This window comes from Platichthys flesus, chromosome 4 (assembly GCF_949316205.1).
Source record: "Platichthys flesus chromosome 4, fPlaFle2.1, whole genome shotgun sequence".
Taxonomy (NCBI): domain Eukaryota; kingdom Metazoa; phylum Chordata; class Actinopteri; order Pleuronectiformes; family Pleuronectidae; genus Platichthys; species Platichthys flesus.
This window is the reverse complement of record NC_084948.1, coordinates 27,279,218-27,301,406: the sequence shown is the minus strand read 5'-3', so window position 1 is coordinate 27,301,406 and position 22,189 is coordinate 27,279,218. Positions and strand designations below refer to the sequence as shown.

The 22,189-nt window shown below is 46.0% G+C and overlaps 3 protein-coding genes across 5 annotated transcripts; 1 reads left to right on the top strand and 2 right to left on the bottom strand.

Moving 5' to 3' along the window:
- Nucleotides 1-155: 155 nt before the first annotated feature.
- On the top strand, nt 156-9,519 carry ints4 (integrator complex subunit 4). Its single transcript, XM_062385745.1, has 24 exons — nt 156-387; nt 1,268-1,462; nt 1,611-1,728; nt 2,253-2,359; nt 2,461-2,575; nt 2,900-2,991; nt 3,136-3,186; nt 3,586-3,674; nt 3,778-3,898; nt 4,002-4,073; nt 4,182-4,356; nt 4,612-4,817; nt 4,980-5,122; nt 5,651-5,766; nt 5,885-6,018; nt 6,172-6,338; nt 6,431-6,524; nt 6,686-6,766; nt 6,857-6,987; nt 7,073-7,132; nt 7,477-7,636; nt 7,799-7,942; nt 8,042-8,162; nt 8,441-9,519. Exons 1-24 carry the CDS (start codon nt 328-330, stop codon nt 8,632-8,634), a joined length of 2,946 nt encoding a protein of 981 aa, XP_062241729.1. The 5' UTR covers nt 156-327; the 3' UTR covers nt 8,635-9,519.
- aamdc (adipogenesis associated, Mth938 domain containing) lies at nt 8,723-11,339 on the bottom strand. 3 transcript variants are annotated; one of them, XM_062385748.1, is made up of 4 exons: nt 11,250-11,339; nt 10,337-10,487; nt 10,136-10,231; nt 8,723-9,342 (listed from the first exon to the last, which is right to left on the bottom strand). In XM_062385748.1, the coding sequence occupies exons 2-4, from the start codon at nt 10,466-10,468 to the stop codon at nt 9,202-9,204; spliced, it is 369 nt and encodes a 122-aa protein (XP_062241732.1). In that variant the 5' UTR covers nt 10,469-10,487; nt 11,250-11,339; the 3' UTR covers nt 8,723-9,201. The 3 variants fall into 3 exon arrangements, with proteins under 3 accessions (XP_062241732.1, XP_062241730.1, XP_062241731.1); XM_062385746.1 differs by having other exon boundaries at nt 10,136-10,487; XM_062385747.1 differs by having other exon boundaries at nt 10,136-10,484; nt 11,250-11,334.
- Nucleotides 11,340-14,352: 3,013 nt separating this feature from the next.
- LOC133951931 (protein FAM222B-like) lies at nt 14,353-21,921 on the bottom strand. Its single transcript, XM_062386188.1, has 3 exons — nt 21,762-21,921; nt 20,377-20,504; nt 14,353-19,914 (listed from the first exon to the last, which is right to left on the bottom strand). Exons 2-3 carry the CDS (start codon nt 20,456-20,458, stop codon nt 17,840-17,842), a joined length of 2,157 nt encoding a protein of 718 aa, XP_062242172.1. The 5' UTR covers nt 20,459-20,504; nt 21,762-21,921; the 3' UTR covers nt 14,353-17,839.
- Between the last annotated feature and the right edge of the window lie 268 nt (nt 21,922-22,189).

Genomic DNA, 22,189 nt, shown 5'->3' with positions numbered 1-22,189 from the left:
TTTTATTGATGTAAGTAACATAAGCAGTTTACAGACATCTGATAATTGAGCTGCTTGAATTTAAAAGCTGTTTCCAGATCCGCTGTTAGAGGCGCGGCTCCAGAAGGTCACTGGTTCGATCCCAGTCTTTCAGACACTATTATCTGTGATGACGACCAGAGAACATCTGTATAAAAACACACATTTACATTCTGGAGGAAAGTTTTGCCCGGAACAGCGGTATTTACAGATTGCGTGACACCACCGCTACGGAAGCCGATAGGGACAGTGTGAGGTGGCTGCTGGAGACGAGCTAAGCTAAGCTAAGCTAACCCTCTCCTCGTGAACATGGCCGCTCACCTGAAGAAGCGAGTGTACGAAGAGTTTTCTCACACGAAAGTGGTGCAGGTGAGAACACGTGGTCCTCTTAACGCCGCTCACTGGTTCTGCACCACCGCAGGAGAACGTGACGAATGACCGCTAGCTAGCCGGCTAATGCTAACGGGCTAACTAGCATAACAAACAACAGCTAACCGCTAACAGACGCGACACAGCGTGAAATAAAACGTTTTCATATGAGCTGTAGTTTTAAATATGAACTGTAGTTGTAAATGACCTAAATCAGCCGGAAGTCCATTGAGCTGACAACATCTGGCCACGTTAGCTGTTAGCTGACATGAGCTAACTCTCGAAATTTGTTATGAACTCAGACGATGATGAGTTCATTGTTCACGTCAGAATTCATAACTTTCATGTTGTTTACGTGTAAATATCATCTGCGTGTTTTTAACCTTCTGTGTTTACTGAGATATTCTGATGAGATGGCGTAGATCTAACTGCTTATTAAACTCCTGAGTAAAAACATGATGACATCTGCCCAAGACTTAGGGTTATTACTATACATATATATATATATATATATATGTGTGTTTATATGATGATCAAATTTGTATCTAGCTCCTTAGCAGAGATGATGAAATAAAGAGTCTGTTATTCAGGACTCTTGTTATGAGATGATCGATTATTGTGACTTAACTGTGATTTCTCTATACGTCGAGTTTATGTATATAATTAGAATGAAGCCAGTTTCTATACATGTTGGTAAAGGTCCCAGTATGAAGCAGTGCTGTGACTGTTGTTGTTATTATTATATTTATGACTGAGGCAGAATCATTCAAGCAGTTGTGGCTTTTGTCTGAATAGAGAATATTACACATCAGGAATGGAGATGATTCCGGCCTTTTAGATAGAACATTTTTAAACTGAACTTTTTTTTGCATCCTGACAGATTCCCCAAGAAGAAGCCCCGGCCAAGAAGCTGCGTCTGTCCAAACCCAGTAAGTCTGCGGCTCTGCACATCGACCTCTGTAAGGCCACTAACTCCACTGACGCGCTGCAGTACCTGCTGCAGTTTGCACGCAAGCCCGTGGAGGTGGAGAGCGTGGAGGGCGTGGTCAGGATCCTGCTGGAGCATTACTATAAGGTAACCAACTACTGCCAGGTTCAGAAACGTTGTAGTTAAACCACTCTTTTTAGATAAATATAAAACCGACTGTAAACACTATTTACAATTTTTCAATGTATGTTCACTGTGTCTAAAATGAACAGTCACTTGTGATGTTGTCTTGCAGGAGACAGATAATTCGGTGAGGTTGAAGATCGCCTCTCTGCTGAGTCTTCTCTCCAAAACACAGGGTTTCATCCCAGACTGCATCGTGGACGACGCCATCAACACACTCACCAACGAGAGTAAGACTCACTGTCACAGTTTGAACCTTGAACTTTTATCATTTCAGCCACAGTGTCAGTCTGTTGTACTTTATCTTTTTGTACTTATACATTATATTATTTATCAGTAATTCAGAAATTTCAAAGAGATTTCCTGGAAATTTGCTGTGATATTTTTTATGTCTTCTCTAAACGCAGCCTATACAGTGTTAAAGAAATATTAGTAATTCTTTGTGTCCATTATAGTCTATGCATGAAGCAGTAATGACACAGGTTGTGCAGGACTTAGTATGTAAAGTGGCTGATAAAAGCTAAAAATTCAAACCAGTCTCTTTTTAGTTTGGTAATTAAATTCTATTTTATTATATATTCCAAAATATGGGCATGAAAAGGGTTGTTTGTATTTTAGTGATCTCAGTTGGGAGCAGTGGAAACCAGAGTCCTGCACTCTCTAAGCTTTGTACTGGGAGAAACTAAAACAAGATCTGCAGAATCATCACAATCTTAAACAAAGTTCAACAAGTTGTGTTTCTCTGTGTCTGCAGAGTCTCATCAGGTCCTCGCTCAGCTGCTGGACACTCTGCTGGTCATAGGTACACAACTACCTGAGAGTCCTACAGTCAGACAGAGGCTCATTGAGGTGGCATGCAAGGTGACACACAGACACACACACACACACACACACACACACACACTACTCATCATTCTCAACAGGACTTTCCATAAAGTGTTTGTTCTGGTTCTCCCTCTCAGCACCTGTCTGATACGTATTTCGGGGTGAGGAACAAGTGTCTGCAGCTCCTCGGGTGTCTCGGCACGGTGGACACGCCTCTGAGCAAAGACAGCGAGGGACCAAGCACATCGATAGGTGTGGCACATTTATTAATATCTTTAAATGGTTGAACTGTGATTCTGACTTTTTAAATGTGCTTTTAAACTGAATCATGTATCATCAGTGTGTGGAACAGAGAGAGGAATATGTTTAAGGGAACTGTCTGCAGGACATGTGTTTTATTAGTTATTTTATCGTTGTGGCAGATTTGATTTAGTTCTCATAGAGTCTTACGAGGCCTCACTGTGTCCAGCATTATAGTCCTAACTCTGTAAACCCACATGTCTGCGTCCTGATTGTCTGATGAGTTGTTGTGATGTGTTTTCATGGTTTTGTTGCCATGTGTCATTTGCCATGTAGCTCCAGGAGCAGTGAGGGACGTCCAGAGTATCATTAGCGACTACTTTGGAGACCAGGAGTCCAGGGTCCGCACCGCAGCCCTTAAAGCCATGGTAGGCCACCGCCAACACCTACACACCTCAAGAAATGTGTCCTGCACCACACTCGACTTTTCAGAAACCACACAGTGAAGCCACAGTCTGCAGCCAGAGAACTCAGCATGTTCTAATATCACAACTCTGCTCTTTGCTTTTCAGCTGCAGCTTCACGAGAGAGGCATGAAGATTCATCAGATCATTTATGAGCAGGTAACAGCAGTTAGATTAACCTCCTGAGATCATGGACGTCAGTCCACAGATCTTTGTTCCAGATAAAAAAACTGGGTCCGGTGTAGATTTTAGATTTGTTTTACATCTTTGTCTGTGTGAGAATGATGATAAAATACTGAAATAACAAGTGTTGGCCATGTGAAAGATAATTTATGGTTTCAAACTACTGTGAATTGTCCTCTGGTGGTGCTGACCATAGCAGTTACAACTACAGTGGCTGTAAGAGTATAAACGTGTGTGTGTGTGTGTGTTTTGTATGTTTGTGTATGTTTTGTGTTTAAAGAACTTATGAGACCTCTGTACACATTTGAGCTGATTTTTTTTCTAAAGTTATTGGCAGATTCAAATAAAGACTTTAAATGATAAATGTGTCTGCAGGCCTGCAGGCTGCTGTCAGATGACTATGAGCAGGTTCGCTCTGCAGCAGTGCAGATGGTCTGGGTGCTCAGCCACCTGTACTCAGAGAGGTGAGAAGCCAAACTACTCAAAACCATCCCATAAAGATCAATTATTAGTGTGATTGTTTGTACAACATCTTTCTTTATTTCACTCTTCTCTCCTTCCAATCAGCATCGTGCCCATCCCATCCTCCAATGAAGAGATCCGACTGGTTGACGACGCATTTGGGAAGATCAGTCACATGGTCAGTGATGGCTCCTGGATGGTTCGTGTGCAGGCAGCCAAAACACTGGTGAGGCAACAGGAGCCACACTCACTGCATCACTGTAGTGTACAGTATATAAATACTATTTGTAACGTTCAGAAGAGAAACGTGTTCATTTCTTTTGTGTCAGGGTTTGATGACGCAGGTCAGTCCTCAATTTCTAGAGCAAACTTTGGATAAGAAGCTGATGTCCGATCTCAGGGTGAGTCGTGGTTTATCACAAGATGTTTTTTTATAGAAATGATGGCAGAATAATGAGTTTAATCACCACAGCTCCTCTCACCTCTCTTCCTCTTCCTCCCGTGTCCAGAGGAAGCGCACGGCTCATGAACGAGCCAAGGAGCTTTTTGCTTCCGGAGAATTCTCCTCCGGCAGGAAGTGGGCCGACGACGCCCCCAAGGAGAGGCTGGACAGCAACACGGTCGCCCTCATCGCCTCCGGAGCCTGCGGCGCCTTCGTCCACGGCCTGGAGGACGAGATGTTCGGTACGGACACACAGGCTCATGTGATGTTCAACACACATCCCTCTGAATCTGATTTACAATCTAAGACTCTTGTCTTGATTTCCTCACAAGGTTTTATAATGTGAGAATTTATGATTGATTAACATCGAAGAAAGTCGTGACACTTCTTCCCTCTATCCTTTCCTCAGGATCAGGTTTACACTAGGACTCTTCATATCTAATGATCTCTGCATGTTCTTCCCACTGGTCTTCACTCCATCTCTCATGTTGTTCCAGAGGTTCGTATAGCGGCGGTGGATGCGTTGTGCCAGCTGGCGCGCTCGTCTACCAGCTTCGCCGAGAAGTGTCTGGACTTCCTGGTCGACATGTTCAACGATGAGATCGAGGAAGTGAGGCTGCAGTCCATCCACGTGCTGAGACAAATATCTACTCATATAACACTCAGAGAGGACCAGCTGGACACTGTGCTGGCTGTGCTGGAGGTATGTACACACACACACACACACACACACACACACACACACACACACACACACACACACACACACACACACACACACACACACACACACACACACACACACACAGAAGTCAAACAATAAGGTATTTCTGGACCCACTGATGAAGTCCCTGTCTGTCTCCAGGACAAGTCTCGGGACATCAGAGAAGCTCTCCATGAATTACTGTGTTTCACCAACGTCTCCACTAAAGAGTGCATCCAGCTGGCTCTGCTGGAGCTGCTGAAGAACCTCAACAAGTATCCCACCGACCGCAACTCTGTCTGGAAGTAAGACTCGCTGTGTGTGTGTGTGCTTGTCTTTCTATAGTTATGAGGCCAATTCTGGTTCAAAACCATCATTGTCGGGACATTTTGACTGGTCCTCCCAAAATCAAAGGGCTGTTTGAGGGTTAAGACCTGGTTTGAGGGCCATACATTTAGTTCTGGTGGTTTGGGTAAGGGGCCCAGGGAATACATTATGTCAATGAGTGTCCTCACAACTATAGAAGGACAAGTGTGTGAGTGAGTGAGTGAGACCCTGGTTTAGATAAAGTTAGAGAACCACTGGTTGATGTAGTGAAAGTGTGTTTTCAAACTTGATACCATACAAAGGGAGTGTGATGATAAAATCCTAAAATACAGTTTCCCATCAACATTCCTACAAATGATACGATTCACAGCCACTGAACGTCTCGGTGCTTGAAGAGCCACCGACCAGTAACAGCTGAATTCATGTTGACACGGTGGTTTTTATTTGGATGGAAGCTGTTGATGACCTGATGGTTGACTGTGTATCTTTTTATTCTGTCCCTCGAGGTGTCTGAAGTTCATGGGTTCCCGTCACCCGACCCTGGTGCTGCCGCTGGTCTCAGAGCTGCTCAGCACGCACCCGTACTTCGACACACCAGAGCCGGACATGGACGACCCAGCCTGTATCCTCCACTCACCTGAAAACTGGTCCAACCATAACAAGCCACAGTTTGTGTTTGTTTAAGAGTCGATTAGCTTGTGTCTCTTGTTGTCCTCTCTTGACTCTGGTCCTGCTCTCAGACATCGCTGTGCTGGTGCTTGTGTTCAACGCGGCCAAATCCTGTCCCACCATGCCGGCACTGTTCTCTGATCACACCTTCAGACACTACGCCTACCTGAGGGACAGTCTGTCCCACCTCGTCCCGCCACTCAGGGTGAGAGCTCATTTTCTCCACTGATCCTTCTCAAAGTATTTTTGGGCGTGGAGCCCAGCAGCTGTGAGATGAGTCCTGACCAAAAAACATTCAAACACTCAGCAGCTCTGTTCACTCACTGTCAACACCTGGAACTGTTCTCCTGTATCACAGCTGCCGGGCAGGAAGCAGATCTACGGCCTGGACTCGGTGGACTCGGGTGGTGGTTCTGGTTCTTTGGAATCAGCTCAGCTCTTCCTGGTACAGAGTCTGAACCGGGTCAGCACCATCCAGAACCTGGAGGCACCCGGAGCCCAGGACCTGCTGGACTTCACTATACGGTATAAACAAGACATGATGGAGGTTGTTTAGTGACTCACCAGTACCTGGTTGAATGAAGGAGGAGTTTGAACCTTTGACCCGTGTCCTTCAGAGACCTGCAGCGTCTCGGGGAACTACAGACCGAACTCGTGGGAGCTGCTGAGTTCTGTGCTACGTACCTGCGCTGCCAGCTGCTGCTCATGAAGGTACCTGTGTTTGTGTCTGTGTTATTGTCCTGTTCCATTAACCATGTGTGGCTGCAGAGGTTCAGTAAAAGTTGCATAGTGTCGCGTGCAGCTTGCAGGTGAGGCAGCTCTGGAAACCGAATCACTGATCTTCACATTTGACCTTTGCCTCGTCCCCTCAGGCTCTGCAGGACAAGCTGTGGAACATGGCCGTCCCTCTGTGCCTCAAACAGAACGTCACGGCCACCGCTGCCGCTCAACAGGTCAGACACACACACGTCTGTGTTACCACTCCTGTGAGGTCCTCTAGGATGAAGTGTGTGTTCATTTTACATGTGTGATTGTGTCTGTAGATCTTAGAGGAAACCTATAAGCTGGAGTTTCTGTACAGTGGTTTGGAAAACAGACAAGTGGCCACAATACATCATGTCCGCCTGCAGGCCAAAGCTCTGCAGCTCATCCTGACGGCTCGCACCAGGCAAGGGTCAGGACCCACACACTCACTCTGACATGCAAGACTTCATCTGCTCACACACATCAGTCCATACAGATGTTTCTTTCTTCTTCAGGTTGGATCCTCTCATCAGCAGCTGTGAGAAGTTCCTGCTGGACATCGAGTCTTTTCAGAGGCGAGTGAAACAGACTTGACTCAACATGTAACCACAGCACGTCGGGTCTGATCAGTCCTCATGAGCTCACTTGGACAATAATAAATATTTAATATGAATTATTTATAGACATCTACTTCCTGTTTACACAACATGACCAGTGAACGGTCACATGATGTGTGTTTTCAGGTGTGTCGGTTTGGACAGAGATTACTAATGCAAAGCTAAAAACACATTTCCCTACTACCTGTTTGTACTGTTTTTATTTTTGTAAATGGTTTAAAAAGTTCTCTGTGGTTTTGAGTTCGTGACCAGGTCCCTGAACGCTCTGTATTTCTTCTTCCCATGTTTCTTGGGACCTGCAGGCTGTTTCTCACGGAGCTGCCCCACCTCCAGGACAGTTTTGTGGATAAACTTCTGGAGCTGATGCCGCGGCTGTCGTCCTGTAAACCTGCAGAGCTGGTGAAAATCCTGCAGACGACTCTCAGACAGAGCGGCCTGCTGCAGCTCAAACTGCCTGAGCAGGTAAGGAGGAGAAATCACAAACTCACTCCCGGTACAGGCTGCCGCTCTCTGAGCAGCGGTTTTCAGTTTGAACCTTGACACAACCTTTTTTCTCCCAGTTGTTGGATTCCTACCAAACAGCAGCGCTTTTGTTTTCGTTAACGTTTCCTCGCCCGTCAACAGATTCAGCGGGCGACCGCCACCATCATAGAGCCGACGGGGGAGTCTGACAATCCACTGAGGTTCACATCAGGCCTGGTGGTGGCGCTAGACATCGACGCAACACTGGAACACGTCCAGGATCCTCAGAACAGCGTGAAAGTACAGGTCAGTTTGACTCTGAACTCAAGTTTCTCACGTCACAATCTGGGCTTGGGTCAGTTTGATCTTCAGTGACATTAAAGCTGCATCACGTTGTGTCTGCAGGTTCTGTATCCAGACGGCCAGAGTCACGTGATCCACCCGAAACCTGGAGACTTCAGAAGACCTGGACCCGACCGCCACAGACTCATCACACAGGTCTACCTCTCGCACACAGCCTGGACGGGTCAGTCTAACACTCTCACCTGACATATCACAATGTTTCAAATCGACTTTGAATATGGATTTAAAGATCAAACACGTTCTATCTGCTCATGTTCTCCTGTATCTGGCTTTAACATTTATCCCAGATGGAGTCTTCAGTTTTAGAGGATTTATTAGATTTGCTCAGCTTATGCTCAAACTGCAATCAGATATTGAAACCTAATGGACCCAAGAAGCCTCAGGGTCCAATCCCGATGACCACTTCCACGACTGACTGTACCCTCTCCTCGTTTCTCTCAGAGCCGTCTCAGATCGAGGTGCGCCTCCTGCTGGCGTACAGCTCCTCCTGCAGCTCCTTCTCCTCCTCTGCTGCCAAGCAGGGGTGGAGCGACAGCATCGACGGCCTCCCACCACCAGAGGCCGCCGTCGAGGGAACGATTCAGTTCAGCAAGCCAGTCAAAGTGTTCATCATGCCCAAACCCACCCGACGCTAACCAGACACACACAAAAGACTTTCACACACACACAAGAGTTTTGTTTTCATTTGTACTGTGTAGTGCTTCAAATTAACACAAACCCATGTGGAGGAGATTTATTCTCTCATTTTATTTTCTGTAGCAAACAAGACAAACTCATCTCATGAAAACTGATCTGAACATTCATCAACTTCACAGCAACCAGTTCTTTTTACACAAAAGGTCAAATGTTCTAACGTTTCATCTTCAACCTGATTTGAAGTCGACTTTGAAATAACATCAACGACAAACTGAATTTCTCTGTCGACAGATTTTCTTCATCTAGAGTCAAATATACAAAAGTGAAAAGAGTTCCCTGATTTAGAATCTTTAAATAAATTCTCTTTAGACGCCAGTGACCTTCTACAGCGCAGCAAACACACAACGTGAGGACCGACCCACTTTAAGATTAGAGCTGTTGTTTGAGTCTCACAGTGATCGGTGAGATCTGCAGGAGGAAACCACCGGTTCAAACCAGACGGTGGAACACGGCGTCTCCATCGCCTGTCGGTCATTTCCTCCGGTGGACGAACACAGGGCCCGACCTCAACAGGTGGAGTGAAAGACTCCGCCCACCTTGGCCCCCTGACCAACCAGTTTGTTGTATTCAGCAACGGCCTTCTCCGTCTGCAGGACTCTGACGTCCACGCCGCTCTGCTTCACAAAGTCCAGAGTGGTGGAGGGAACCTGAGGAGACACGACAGACTCAACACTGCAGAAACCAACACAATAAATCACCACTGTGGCTGCAGGGGGCGCTGCTGCTCAGTAAAAGTTTCCCAGGAGGCGTTTCAGGTGCGTCCGATGGAACAGATTCACATGTTTTACTCAATAAACACGATCCAGAGAATTTTTACCCTTCAAGTCTTTGTTCTTGAGATTGTGTTGTTCTGAAAACGTGCTGCTCACAGTGCAGACACAGTGTGCGCCATGAAACTGGTCACACTCCTTCAAACTAAATCCATATCTATATAAATGTGTTATATCGAATATCTTCCAAGTCTATTCTATCTGATCAGATAGAATACTCGTAGTATTCTCTACATATAGTATAAAAGGACACATGTTTTTCTTAGCTCTGGTGTTTTATAAAGTTTTTTGTTAATATAAAAGTTCAGCAAAGTAAATAGTCTGTGTTAAAGGCAGAAAACACTGAAGCTCCTGAAACACCCAGTCAGTAGTCCATCCCATAATTCAACATCATGATGTCATGTCATGCTGCCCCACATTTGCATCGTACACGCTTAACAATAGAGAGGGTGATGAAGGCCGACATCGACAAAAGCTGGAAGTTGTTGACCAATCACAACAGAGTGGAGCAGCTGGCCAATCAGAGCAGGCTGGGACAGTGCTGTGTTTCCTGAACTTTACACTAATTCAAATGATCACTGTAGAAATGAGCAGAATGTGTCTCCCTCCCCTGAGTCTGGATCTATAAGGTGCTGGTTCCTGCACTGGACTGGTTGTGGCTCCTCTCTACCTGCAGGGCTTCACTCATCCCTCTGCCGATTACCAGCAGGTCGACTCCCTTCTGCAGCACCTCCTCCAGATCAGCAGGCTGCACTCCAGGGTGATGCTGGGAGGAGAAATAACCAAGTGTGAGCCCGGTCACAAAGAACCACAGCGGGCTATGGTCCTGTTTCGGTGCTGTGGGATCGGTTCTGATCGGGCTTCCACTCACGTTAGTGCCGGTCTCTCTCCAGTCCCAGGCCCGGCTGCCTCCAGGCCACACCTTACAGTCCTTGTAGCTGGAGGAGCATCCCTTCACCTTCATGTGGCCCCAGGAGAGAGAGGAGATCTCTGGAGAGGACATGGCTGTAACACGCAACCTGCTGAAAGACAAGGACGCCCGGAGGGAAAACAACTCAAGGACATCTCGATACACGAGGATCAGAATCCCCCCCCCCCCCTCTGGATAACGTGTTCTGTCCCTTGAACCAGATCTTTCTACATGTCCCAATTACATTTTGAATCATATTAAGACACGTCTAAGTGCAAACTAGAACTGCCTTCCCACAAATCACACAGTGTTTAAGGACATTAACGTTTTCTCCAAGTTATGTGAAGGTCATTTGTGTAACTGTGTTTTCAAACATCTCCAAAATGATGCCTCTCCGCTCCTCTTCCCTGTTTCTGTAAAACTCCTTCATGTGATGTTAGATAAAGTTGTATAAATTATTTATGACGGTTGTTCTGTAAAATCCACAGGAAATTTAACATTTCACTGTTTTCTAAACTAACAAAAGAAATGAAACTAAATGAGCACAAACCCATCTCTGCCCTTTCTCCTGAATTACACTCAGTGGTAATAAACGAATGAATACATGGAATTATCTTTTTTGGTTTTCTGCATTAATTGATTAATGTGGTCAGATTCTCATGCTGACAATTCTGCTGTTATTCAGAGTCCACACAGGCCGACGAGCAGGTTGTGTACGAGCCACCGACTGGAGCCGGAAAACCAGTAACACAGTGTTCGTCTGTGGCAGAAGAACTGACAGACTGAAAGACTACAGACACACGTGTGACGCTGTTGTCAACAGGTCACTAAGTTTTAAGAGAAATGAAGGCAAAGGGACCGAACAGCTGTTTACCTCGTGAAGTTGTCAACAGACAGGCCACACCCCCTGGACTTCACTTCCTCCTGTTCTTAAAGGGAAACACAAACCGGAAGCAGTTTAGTTCTGCCTTCCATATGTAAATACCGCATTGCATGATGGGAAACGTAGGCACGGTTCATCATATAGAGTAAATAATGTGTTTCTACTGTATTGAAGTGACGAAGCGTCTCCGGCTGCACTGTTATCGTCACAGCTATCGTTTGTACAGACTTTACAGTTTAAAAGATCGGTACACAAGTCACGGTAAAATTGTCTATGTGTGTTTTGAGAGTTTTTCTGATTGCACCTTACATGTCTCTCTCTCTCTCTCTCTCTCTCTCTCGCTCTCTCTCTCTCTTTTTCTTCTCCCACATCCGCCTATACACGTTTTTGCCTTCACACACATATTGACGTTATATACATATATATATAACGAATGTATATATATATATATATATATATACATTCCGAGACGTAGGGAGCCTGCTCACATCTCGACGCCATTCGGCGCCAAAACTACGAGATAGATCACAGCAGCCTTTGTTCTCCATTCCCCATCGTCTCTCACATGTGTTAAGTCGGCCATTTTGACTCTAAGCCTCGTGGTTCGGCGGCTATAGTCGATTTCGCATCACAAAGCCCGTCCACCATCTTGGCTCTAGATTTCATACGGCAAGACAGCCATTTTGATTCCATATCTGGTGGGTTATACCACCATTTTGAGTTTCAAACCCCAGTGTTTGTCGGCCATCTTAATTTCGTGAGTCATTGCCACTCCCCCTTTCTCTCACACACCCACACACTACCCGTATACACACACACTAAACAGAGACACACACACACAAACATAGAGATACCATCGGTATTACATGGGTGTGTTACAAATCGTGATAAGTGCTGCTGCTGTCTAGAATAGAATTTAAAATTCTCCTCCTCACCTTCAAGGCCCTTAATACTAAAGCTCCTTTTACCTTAAAGTGCTGTTGGTACCTTATAAACCCACCAGATCCCTCCGCTCCCAGAACTCAGGCTGTCGTCCCTAAAGTCTCTAAAGGTAGAGGAGGAGCCGGAGCTTCAGCCATCAAGCCCCTCGGCTGTGGAATCATCTCCCACTTTCAGTTCGGGAGGCAGTCACCATCTGTTCTTTTAAAAGTAGGCTCAAAACCTTCCTTTTTGATAAAGCTTATACTTAGAGCTAATTAGTGCGGCAGAATGTTACTTGTCCTAAGTTCTGAAATAGGAAGCTGATCATAGTGGTAATGGCGGATCCTTTGTTGCGTTGGCATCACATAATGGTGGTGGACCAGGACCGAGGCGGCGGCTCACGATGGATCCTAATAAGCGGCAGTGGACAACGACTGTGGTCTATAGTGGATCCGATCTTGATGGTGGATCATGATCCTGCTGGTTGCTGACCATGGACTATGATTTCTTCAAGATGTCTACCCTCATCAATGCTGCTAACAACTTTAATCTTGATGATGTTCTCCTACACGTGACATCTATTGATCTTCTGTCCTGGGAGACGGATCCTCACGTGTCTCTGAGGTTTCTATGTATTTCTGAGATGGTCCTGACTCTTGCTGAGGGTGAAGGACAGAGGATGTCTCACCCTGTTAAGCCCTATGAGACTAATTTAATTTGTGAATATGGGCTATACAAATAAAATGTGATTGATTGATCTGTTTCTGAACCTGTCAGTAAAAAATAAATCCTTGAGGCAACAATAGAAAATGAAGTGAACAGTATATTAATCTTTCTGTTGATGAGTCAGGAGGAAACAAGCTGAGAAGCAGCAGCAGTAGTAAATATGCAAAGAGGATTTTCACATGTGTGGAGCTGCAGTATCAATGTGACTGATCTCAGCTCAGTTCAACACAAACTACTGTTCCTTGTCCCACTCAGCTGTTACTAGTTTGACTGGTTTAATCTAATGCATGTCACCACTTGAAGAACATTATTCAACCCTTTCATAGGAATATAAATGGACAAAATATTAGGAACTTGTTTCAGAAAGCTCCACAGAGCACAGCCTCGCTCCGTCACCACCAACTCCATGAGCGTCCTTTCCACCATCAACACGCCGCTCTTCCTCATGGTGAGAACATTAGTTTAATAATTGTTTCACTCTTCTCTGGGTTGAGTTGTTTTTTATTTTCTGTTTGTGAAAACAGAGATTGAAACCCTTCTGTGTCGGCCGGAGAATCTCGGCAGCAGATGTCGAGCGTGTTTTAAAATTCAGCCGGTGACACGTTAGTTACATCAACGTTACATAAATCTTCAGGTGCTTTATGATCACAAACGGAAAAATGAAAGTTCACACTCGGCTGCTCCAAAGAATGTGAGAAGCTTTTGTTTCAGTAAATGAAATGACATCTTTTTTCCATCCGACTCCTGAAGAATAGTCTGACGTGGATTCTGACTGACGCCGTGTCTGCCTTCCTCATCATCGCCAATAAGGCAACTAAATGAAGTAGCTTAGATTATTATCAGTTGGTATCGTCTTATTTTATATATTTCAGTTCCACACTTGATATATTTTGTTTCTGCAGGTTATAATGTATTTTTAAACTGATGTTTATGCACGTCTCTTAATCTTATAGCAGAAGAAAGAGAAAACATCTGGAAACCTGATTTTTCTGATGTGTCGTCCTTCTGAATTAAAAGAATCCACAGATGTTTGGAAGATTTTTCGCTATAAGGAACATTTACTGTGAATAATACGGTTTCATTTAAACAATTTAAAATCTAAATTTAAACACGTACGTCCATGGATGTTCCTGTAAACGGGAAAATAAAATCGATATTTTCTATATTTTGCAATTCAAACTAAATCCATATGACCTCCATTTTGCTGTGGTGTCAAGAGTCTTTTGTACATTTGATGAATCTCTAAATCCTCTAATATTAGTTTATGAAGATTTAATCATGTAAAATAATTTCTTCTTCCTCTTCAGGGTGGAGGAAGTGAACTGGAGACAGTGGAACCAGTGGAACCGGAGTTCACTGTCGGACGTCACCAACCAGAGTTCCATCTTTTCTAATGATCCCGAAAAATAATCGTTCATGTGTAGAAAACCAAGACAAGTTGCTCATAATCTTTGTGTTTGCAAACTTTATTTTGGTTAGGGGGAATGTTTGTGCAAGACATTTTATTCCTGAAGGTTAGGCAAAACTGGAATATCACATTTCCACAAAGTAGAGAAAGTACGCCCCCCCCACACCCACACGATGCGTCTCTGATCACAGACGGTCGATGACGGGAGTAGAAATAAACCCAGAGCGTTGTTTCATACCTGCCACAATAAATAACAACACGACTTCTGAGAGCCGCAGTAGATTCTCACAGTGCACGTTGACATGTTCTGTGGAGCAAACGGTGAGTTCACTACTTCACAAGATTCTCTCTGACCGGCCAACGAGTCGCGTCACCGGCTTGTTGCTCATCACAGTCGGAACATAACGAGCTCCCGCCGCCGTCGGGGGGGGGGGGGGGGGGACACAGAGAGGGACGCTTGGTCACTTTGGTCAGTGAGTCAGCAGCAAACAGTTCACACATCCAGACAGTGTCTAGGAGTCGTGGCACACTTCAGGACTTCAGTCCATGACACAGTATCAGTAGTTACACTAAGTAGCTTGGTCCCCTGTGAGAGATCCACTTCGTGCACACCTGTGTGCAAGTACCCAAGCTCAACATCCACGCTCACACACAAGCATCCACTCACACGTCTCTCCATACCAAGCCCAGTGGAGGCACTTCATATGAAAGTGTAGACCTGACTGTCGGGGGCTGTGACGAGGCAGTTCAGCGTTCACAGGGCGGGGGTGCACTCAGTGTCTCTGGATGTGAGGCGTCTGTCTTTAGGCCACAGTGAGACAGATGCCTGCTGATCCCTCTGCCACTTCAAACACTGCTCACGTATTATTATACATTAAGAGCCAACTCCTGCTTCAAGAGACAACAGAGGACAGCTAATCTTCACCCATCCCATAAATAACAACTTGTTTCACCGATACAGCCCGTACATCATCACTTTTCACACACACACAAAAAACATACTAGTGTGTGTTAAGATTAAATTCAATAGCAGCTTCGAGGAGCAGGCACATCCAAAACGAGAGCCAGGAAATGAAAAGAAACTAAAAAACTGCCGTTAAGTTTGAAGACCAAAATCCAGAACCGGTACGCCCCCCCCCCCCCATCAGAGTTCTGAGGAACGGCTCCGCACCCAGAAAGAGCGAAGACTCAAATCCTCTTATTTGCCTCGGAGGTCAGACTCTCGTTTACACTCGTCTGCGTCGATGTGTCACTAATGGGAAATCCCCTATGGCTTCAGGATGCAGTGGTCCCAGAAAATAAATTAAACTATATCAGGATATTTATTAGGAATAACAACTAAAACACAGATCAAATACTTTTAAATAACTGCTACAGCCCTGTTCTACATACCTAGTAATTCTGCTAAATACTATTTATATTTACTTAAAATCATCTTAAATCCTCAATAGAGAAGCGACACCTCAGACAGAATGACGGGTTATTTATCGACAGTTATTACCTTAGTATTTCCATTTAAGGCAACCCCCCCCCCCCACACACACACACACACACACGTTAACAATGCCCACTGATCTGACAGTACAGGTTCAACAAGGAAAAGAATAACTTAACTCTTTCTCAGGATGAAGCCAAACTAAGTTTACATCCAGACTACGTTTGAACTTTAACGTTTTCAGTTGAAACGTCCACACACACGTTTTGGCTCCGTATCAGGTTTAATCCTGGAACACAGGCTTCAGGTGCAGAAAGTGCTGAACTACAACCAGGACACAACCAGGAACATCTCGTCTCCTTCACGTTTACAGGTGTATCTTTTATGAAATGCAGAATCTAATTGCACAACAGCTTTTAGCAAACACAACAGACTCAGCAATGTTTGTAAGTGATCTGTGTTGTGTTCTGTAGCCGAGCCTCTGTTGTTCTCTTCCTAAAGCGGGTCATGTGATAGGACCCTGACGAATCAGCAAAGGCTACATCCTGACAGAAAAACCCAACATGAGGTTGTGAGCGTCCACGTCGTCCTTTCCAAACATCCTGTCCAGGACTTTTCAAACTAAAACGGGGCCGGCAGTGTTTCAGCGTCTCTGAAACTCAGCATTGCTGCGATGTCAGGACACATCTACAGAAATGTAGTAATGTGCATTTGGCCTAAAGTCGGGCTCTAAGCAACAAAAGGTCAGTAAAGTTTGAAGTGGAGGATTATCACTGGGACATTTAAGGCTTTTTCCAGAAGGCTTGATGAACATATGCCCAAACAACATCGACCCCAAAAAAACGGACGAGGGGAAACAGATCCGGAGCGTTGTGCTAGAAACTTCTAGCAGAACAACCTGCAGTGAAAGTTGTGTTTCTTTATAGGTAGCAGAAGTAGGACGCAGGGTAAGGCCAGTGATGAGTAGATACAGATACACGTTACAGTAGCAAAGTGGTGAGGAAATATGTTGAAACTGGGAAATAAAGCATTTTCCTCCGCCTGATTTATTCGTACTTGCATGTTGCAAGTGATTTTCACACACCGACACGTAAACCATTTCTATAACAATGGGCTGTTACTCGGCTTCACATTAGCTTAGACAAATAGGGGCTAGTGGAGTCTCTGCTCCTTTTGCCAAATGTTAACCATAACATTAAAAAAAGTCTTTCTACTGTTCAAGTTAGACCATCTACTGAAATAAAACGAAACATTTAATAAAGTAATAACTACTTCAAACGCAAATCTTGACATATTACACACAAGAGGGCACTTTAAACTTTTTTTTAACGACAGAGAAACCTAGTGTCTACTTGAGAAACCACGCAAATCTCAGGAATGGAGAATGTTCCCGGTTTTGCGAGAGCTGGCCGTTGTCTTATTTTTCACTAAAGCTGTGAGCACTTCGTACACGGTGCCCCCCCCATGCAACAAAGCAAGGACTACCGGGAACACTCGGAGCACAATTCGGAAGCCATGTATTCCTGATGGGAGTCGACGTGGCTCTTCACCAGTGTCTGCATCAACTACAGGGGGGAGCTCCTGGGACTAAAGCCTTTTCAACAGTCTTGTTAATTGCATATACATGTAACCTTCGTGTTTAAATGGATCACAGATCTGTGAAGAGGATAAAAAACTGCAAATAAAATCGTGACGCGCAGACAGCCTAAGTCTCGCCTCTGGGCAGTTGTAAGGCCACAGATGCTGGGAAAAAAGTACTGTGACGATTAGATAGTGAGAATATTCTCAGCTGCAAACGAATGTGTCAGAACACATCATGTACACGAAGAAAGAGCATCAAATACATGCCAGTGACGAAAAGAGGGATTTTCTATTCAACCATCTCAAAAACCCTTCATCTGCAACAGAAGGTACGACATGGCTTAAGACCTGAGGAACACTTTGAAACATCACAACCTGGTGGGTCTACAAATCAAGCTCCGCAGCAATAAACTAATCGATCACTTGCAAGATCTTAAAGAATAAACCACAGAAGCTGAAAGTAGCTGTTGAGACTCAACTCAAGACACCAAGAGGGGGCAAGCACACATGTTAACGGTAGCCTGGGTGGTGAGTGTGGACAGTTCCTCCATTGCTGGGATCCTGAACATGGCCCATTGCTGACCTGTGCATCTTCTCAATAACATCCAAGTTCTGCTCCTGAAAGCCGGGCATCTGGAAGTCCCCTCCTAAGTAATCCACATTCTGCATCAACTTGGAAGGTCCACCCGGACCCTCTTTCCCTGGCCGATACTTTGCCCCTGGGATTCTTTCTGTGGAGGCAGCTGCCTGCCCGCCCTGGTAAGTCACAGGGAGGTCCTGAGGGCCAGATCCATTGTTCCCTGCTGTGGCTGGAAGGCCCCCCCACAGTGGCTGCATGTAGTGGCTATTAATGTAAGGCATAGAACCTACTGCACAGTTAACAGGGGATGAAGATGGTGGTTTTTCAGCAGGGTGTTTCAGAGGAAAGGATTGTGTAGTGTTTGGTAGCTTGTGAGAATAGCTTAGGTTTCGAGAGGGGAAAGAACACTCGGCCGGACCCTCCATCCTCGGGTTCTTGCAGGGATGGGCCCCCTCAGGAGGCTGCTGCATGTGGGCCAGCTGGTGCTGGGCCCAGGAGCGCTGCTGCTGCAGCTGCTGCATCTGTTGTAAATGTTGCTGCTGCTGCTGCAGCTGCTGTTGTTGTTTCTGCTGATGTAAATGGTGCTGAAGCTGCTGCTGCTGCTGCAGTGATACCTTCTCTGGGTCGGTGTGAAAAGCAGGTATACTATTAGGAGCAGCTATATTTGGCTGTGAATGCAGCCCAGCACTGGGAGTCATAGCTGCCCCCTTGTCTGGGGGGCCCACCATGAGGCAGCTGGGCCCGGAGCCCAGGGCCGGGTGGTGAGAGGACACCCTGGAGCTGGCGTTGATCAGCAGGTTGCGGCTGATGGTGCCGGGGTTTGCAATCTGGCCCTCACAGACTGAGGTGCTGCCCATGCCTGCCCGTGCCTGGCACAACTGGTTGATTTGGTGCACAATACTGCTTATGTCACTGGGCCGGTTCTGATGCAGGCCGGACGCCATTGACAGTGGGATGGTGGAGGTAGATACAGTAACATTTGGTGGAGCGTCTGCATCAGGGAGCTTCCGTGGCCCGTAAGCCCCGGGTGGGGGCTGCTGGAGGCTATTAGGCATGGTTGGGGGTCCTGCAGCCCCATCCTGGGGAAGAGGCTGTGAGCCTGCAAGCCCCTGGGTGTGCTGCAGACCATCAGATATGTGGCGCAGATCCTGAGTCACTCCTTGTTGTGTAAGTAAAGCTTGTGGAGGAGCCGCCTGATGCTTTAGTGTCTGCAGATGAGAAAGATGCTGCTGTGGTACGACTGCAGGGCAGGACTGACCCTGCTGCTGCTGCTGCTGCTGCTGCTGCTGCTGAGGAGGCTGAGTGTGTGGGTGAGCCAATCTCTGCTGCTGTGAAGTCTGAACCTGGGACAAACTCTGCTGCCGCTGCAGAGCCTGAGAGTGAGCCGTGTTCCTCTGCTGCAGAGCCCCTGGGTGAGGCATGGTTTGAGGCTGCTGTAGAGTCATTGGGTGAGTCATACTTTGCTGCTGCTGCTGCTGTTGTTGCTGCTGCCGCTGTTGTTGTTGATGCTGTTGTTGTTGTTGTTGTTGCTGCTGCTGCTGCTGCTGTTGTTGTTGTTGTTGTTGTTGTTGTTGCTGCTGCTGCTGCTGCTGCAGAACCTGTGGGTGAACCATTCCCTGCTTCTGGGCAGCCTGGGCCTGGCCCTGTAGATGATTTAAAGTGCTTTGAGTGGCGTACGGCCCACTGTGAGGGTTCATGTTGCCCTTATCAAGCTGCCGGGCGCGGCTGCCGTCAGACTCTTTGATGACGCCTTTGGCAGGCGCACGGAGGACGGCTAGCAGGCCCCTGCTGGCGCTGACCTGAGAGGGGTAGGGACTGTGGCGCTGGCTGGACGAGGACGTGTCAAGCCCGTTCACTGTGCGTCGAATGTGTTTCCTTTGAGGCACTTTGACACTGTTGGGGAAGATCTGGATGGTCAGAGGGTTGTTGGCAATTTTCTTAGCAAAGGCATCCAACTCTGCTGGGGTTGGATAGCTGGCAGATCTCATCTTCTGTGTAGTTTCCCCTGCAACGTTTACAAAAGGTCAGAAAACAGAAATGATAACAAAGCACAACGTGGTGAAAATTATGACATCTATGTACAGAAACATCAATATGCACAGTATTATATATTGAAAGGTATATGTGTGTAATAAACTGACTTCAGTGTGAGCTACAGTGTTGGTTAAACTGTTCAGAGTTGTGTAGTCATTACAGCTGTGGAATAAACAGTGTCCCGACAAAATAAATACCACCTGAAGTTTTCATCCTCCATTTTAAAGCAGTAATTTAACCCCACAGGTGGAGATTGTTTTTCATCAATTTAATGCTGTATACGCTCACTGCAAATTTACATTATTTATACCGTATAAAGACACATCATTATATCGCTCTTTAATGTTGAACAACAAAGTTTAAATGGTCAAGACGACTGATACCTGAAGCTTCAGAAGTAACAGAAACCAACATGGTGGACGCCAGCACTTACATTTCTGAAGTCCAGTGTTCATCTGCGTGCGGGAGAGAAGTCTGACGGTGGGGTCACCTGATGCCGGCAGACAGGCCAGCATGTCACGGTTCCACTAATGCAGCATGGGACACCCTCTCACCACCATACTGGGAAACAGAGAAGAATGTAAACTGACCTGGTGAGAGATGACCTTTGACACTCGGGACAGTTCGACTGCAAATGGCTTGGTTCAATAGTAGATTAAACCAAGCAAACCCACATGAGCCGTCTCATTTCAATAAACCCAGCAGGCCTCGATGGGTCACACTTCCCCTCCTGGGACAAAGTCTTTTGAACTGAAAAGGCTCAACTGTCCCAATCGATTCAAACAAGTCAAACAGCTTAGATCACATTTCTCCATTACTCACAGGTTTCTATCTATCTATCTATCTAGCCTTATTATTACCTCACATTCAACAGAAGACTTCCTGTTTACCATCACATAAGACAAATGTCCTCATTCGATGCTATTCAATTAACAAATTCCATGCTCTCATGACTTCACTGATTCCTCTGATATGACTTCGTCTCCAGCTGACGAAGCAGAATCGTCCACAACAAGGACGCAGCTACAAAGAGCAGGTTTCCAGTAGCCAGCTCCCAGTAAGTGCACCCACACAGAAACATGGCTGAGGAAACTAGTCAGCTGGAGACATCTACATGAAATACAAAATACAGGGCAACACTCATTCACTTACACACGGTGGCCACAATTCATTCATACATTGGATTTGTAAAACTTTCACTAATCGTTAAATTGCCATAATTGAATTGGAATATATTCAGGTTAATATCCGTTTACGCTCGTGTTTCAAACCTGTGCTGATTTTAAACGAGATTAAAACATGAACTCGACAGGAAGTCCTGAGGTTCTTTGTGATATTCCTGTTTTCATTTTGCAGGCTCGTCCCTGTTCAGATTATTAAAGCTACTTGATATGAAGGGGATTTGATCCTGATCCGTCTGCGCTTCCATCCCAGTGCCAGGGCTGCTCAGAGGGGATGCGATCCACACACTCATTTTGCTGCAGATGAACTTTCAGTCTGTAGCTGCTCAGCATTAGCATCTGTCCCAGCAGCCGCAGCCCACCGAGCCCCACACGGCTGCATACCGTGACTGCACCGATGTTTCGGACAGAACCGGGCCCCAACACGAACCGGGCCGCCCGCAGGCCCGCGGGACCCGGGTTCAGACGAGACAACCCGGGGGAAACCGCGTCGTGAAGCTCGTTAGCTCGGGTCAAGCTCCACATAAATAAGGAGCTTCTTTGTGCTGGGGGAGCGGAGGCCGGCTGCTAAGCTAACTGTAGCTCTCCACGGAGCCGGAATGGCGGCGGCACCAGAACCGAAGAGGGAGATACTTACTCCTCGTGAGTGTATGAGGACGGAAACTTCATTTTGTGGAGATTTAACGTGGTTCTGTCGGTGGAACGCAGAGACCGTCCCGGTGCCTCGGTGCTCTGCTGCTGTCTGGCGACGGCAGCTGCACTCACGGCGCATGCGCAGAAGGACAGGACCCCACTCCTGAATTTAGGCGTCAGCGGTGGACGCCTGCTCAATAATCCCCAACCAGTGGGACATTTAAATCAGGGACAGGTGTCCGGGTCCCTGAGAGGAAACCATTTCACCTCATGGCTCATACTTAAACTATTAATATCTCTATTCTTTTGCCAGTACAATTAAGTGATGTATTATTAGTTGTCTTGGATTGAAGATTTTGTATTATTCCACTGCTGTCTTTTATCAGTTATCATAATTACTTATAGTTATTACCATTATTATATGTTATTATT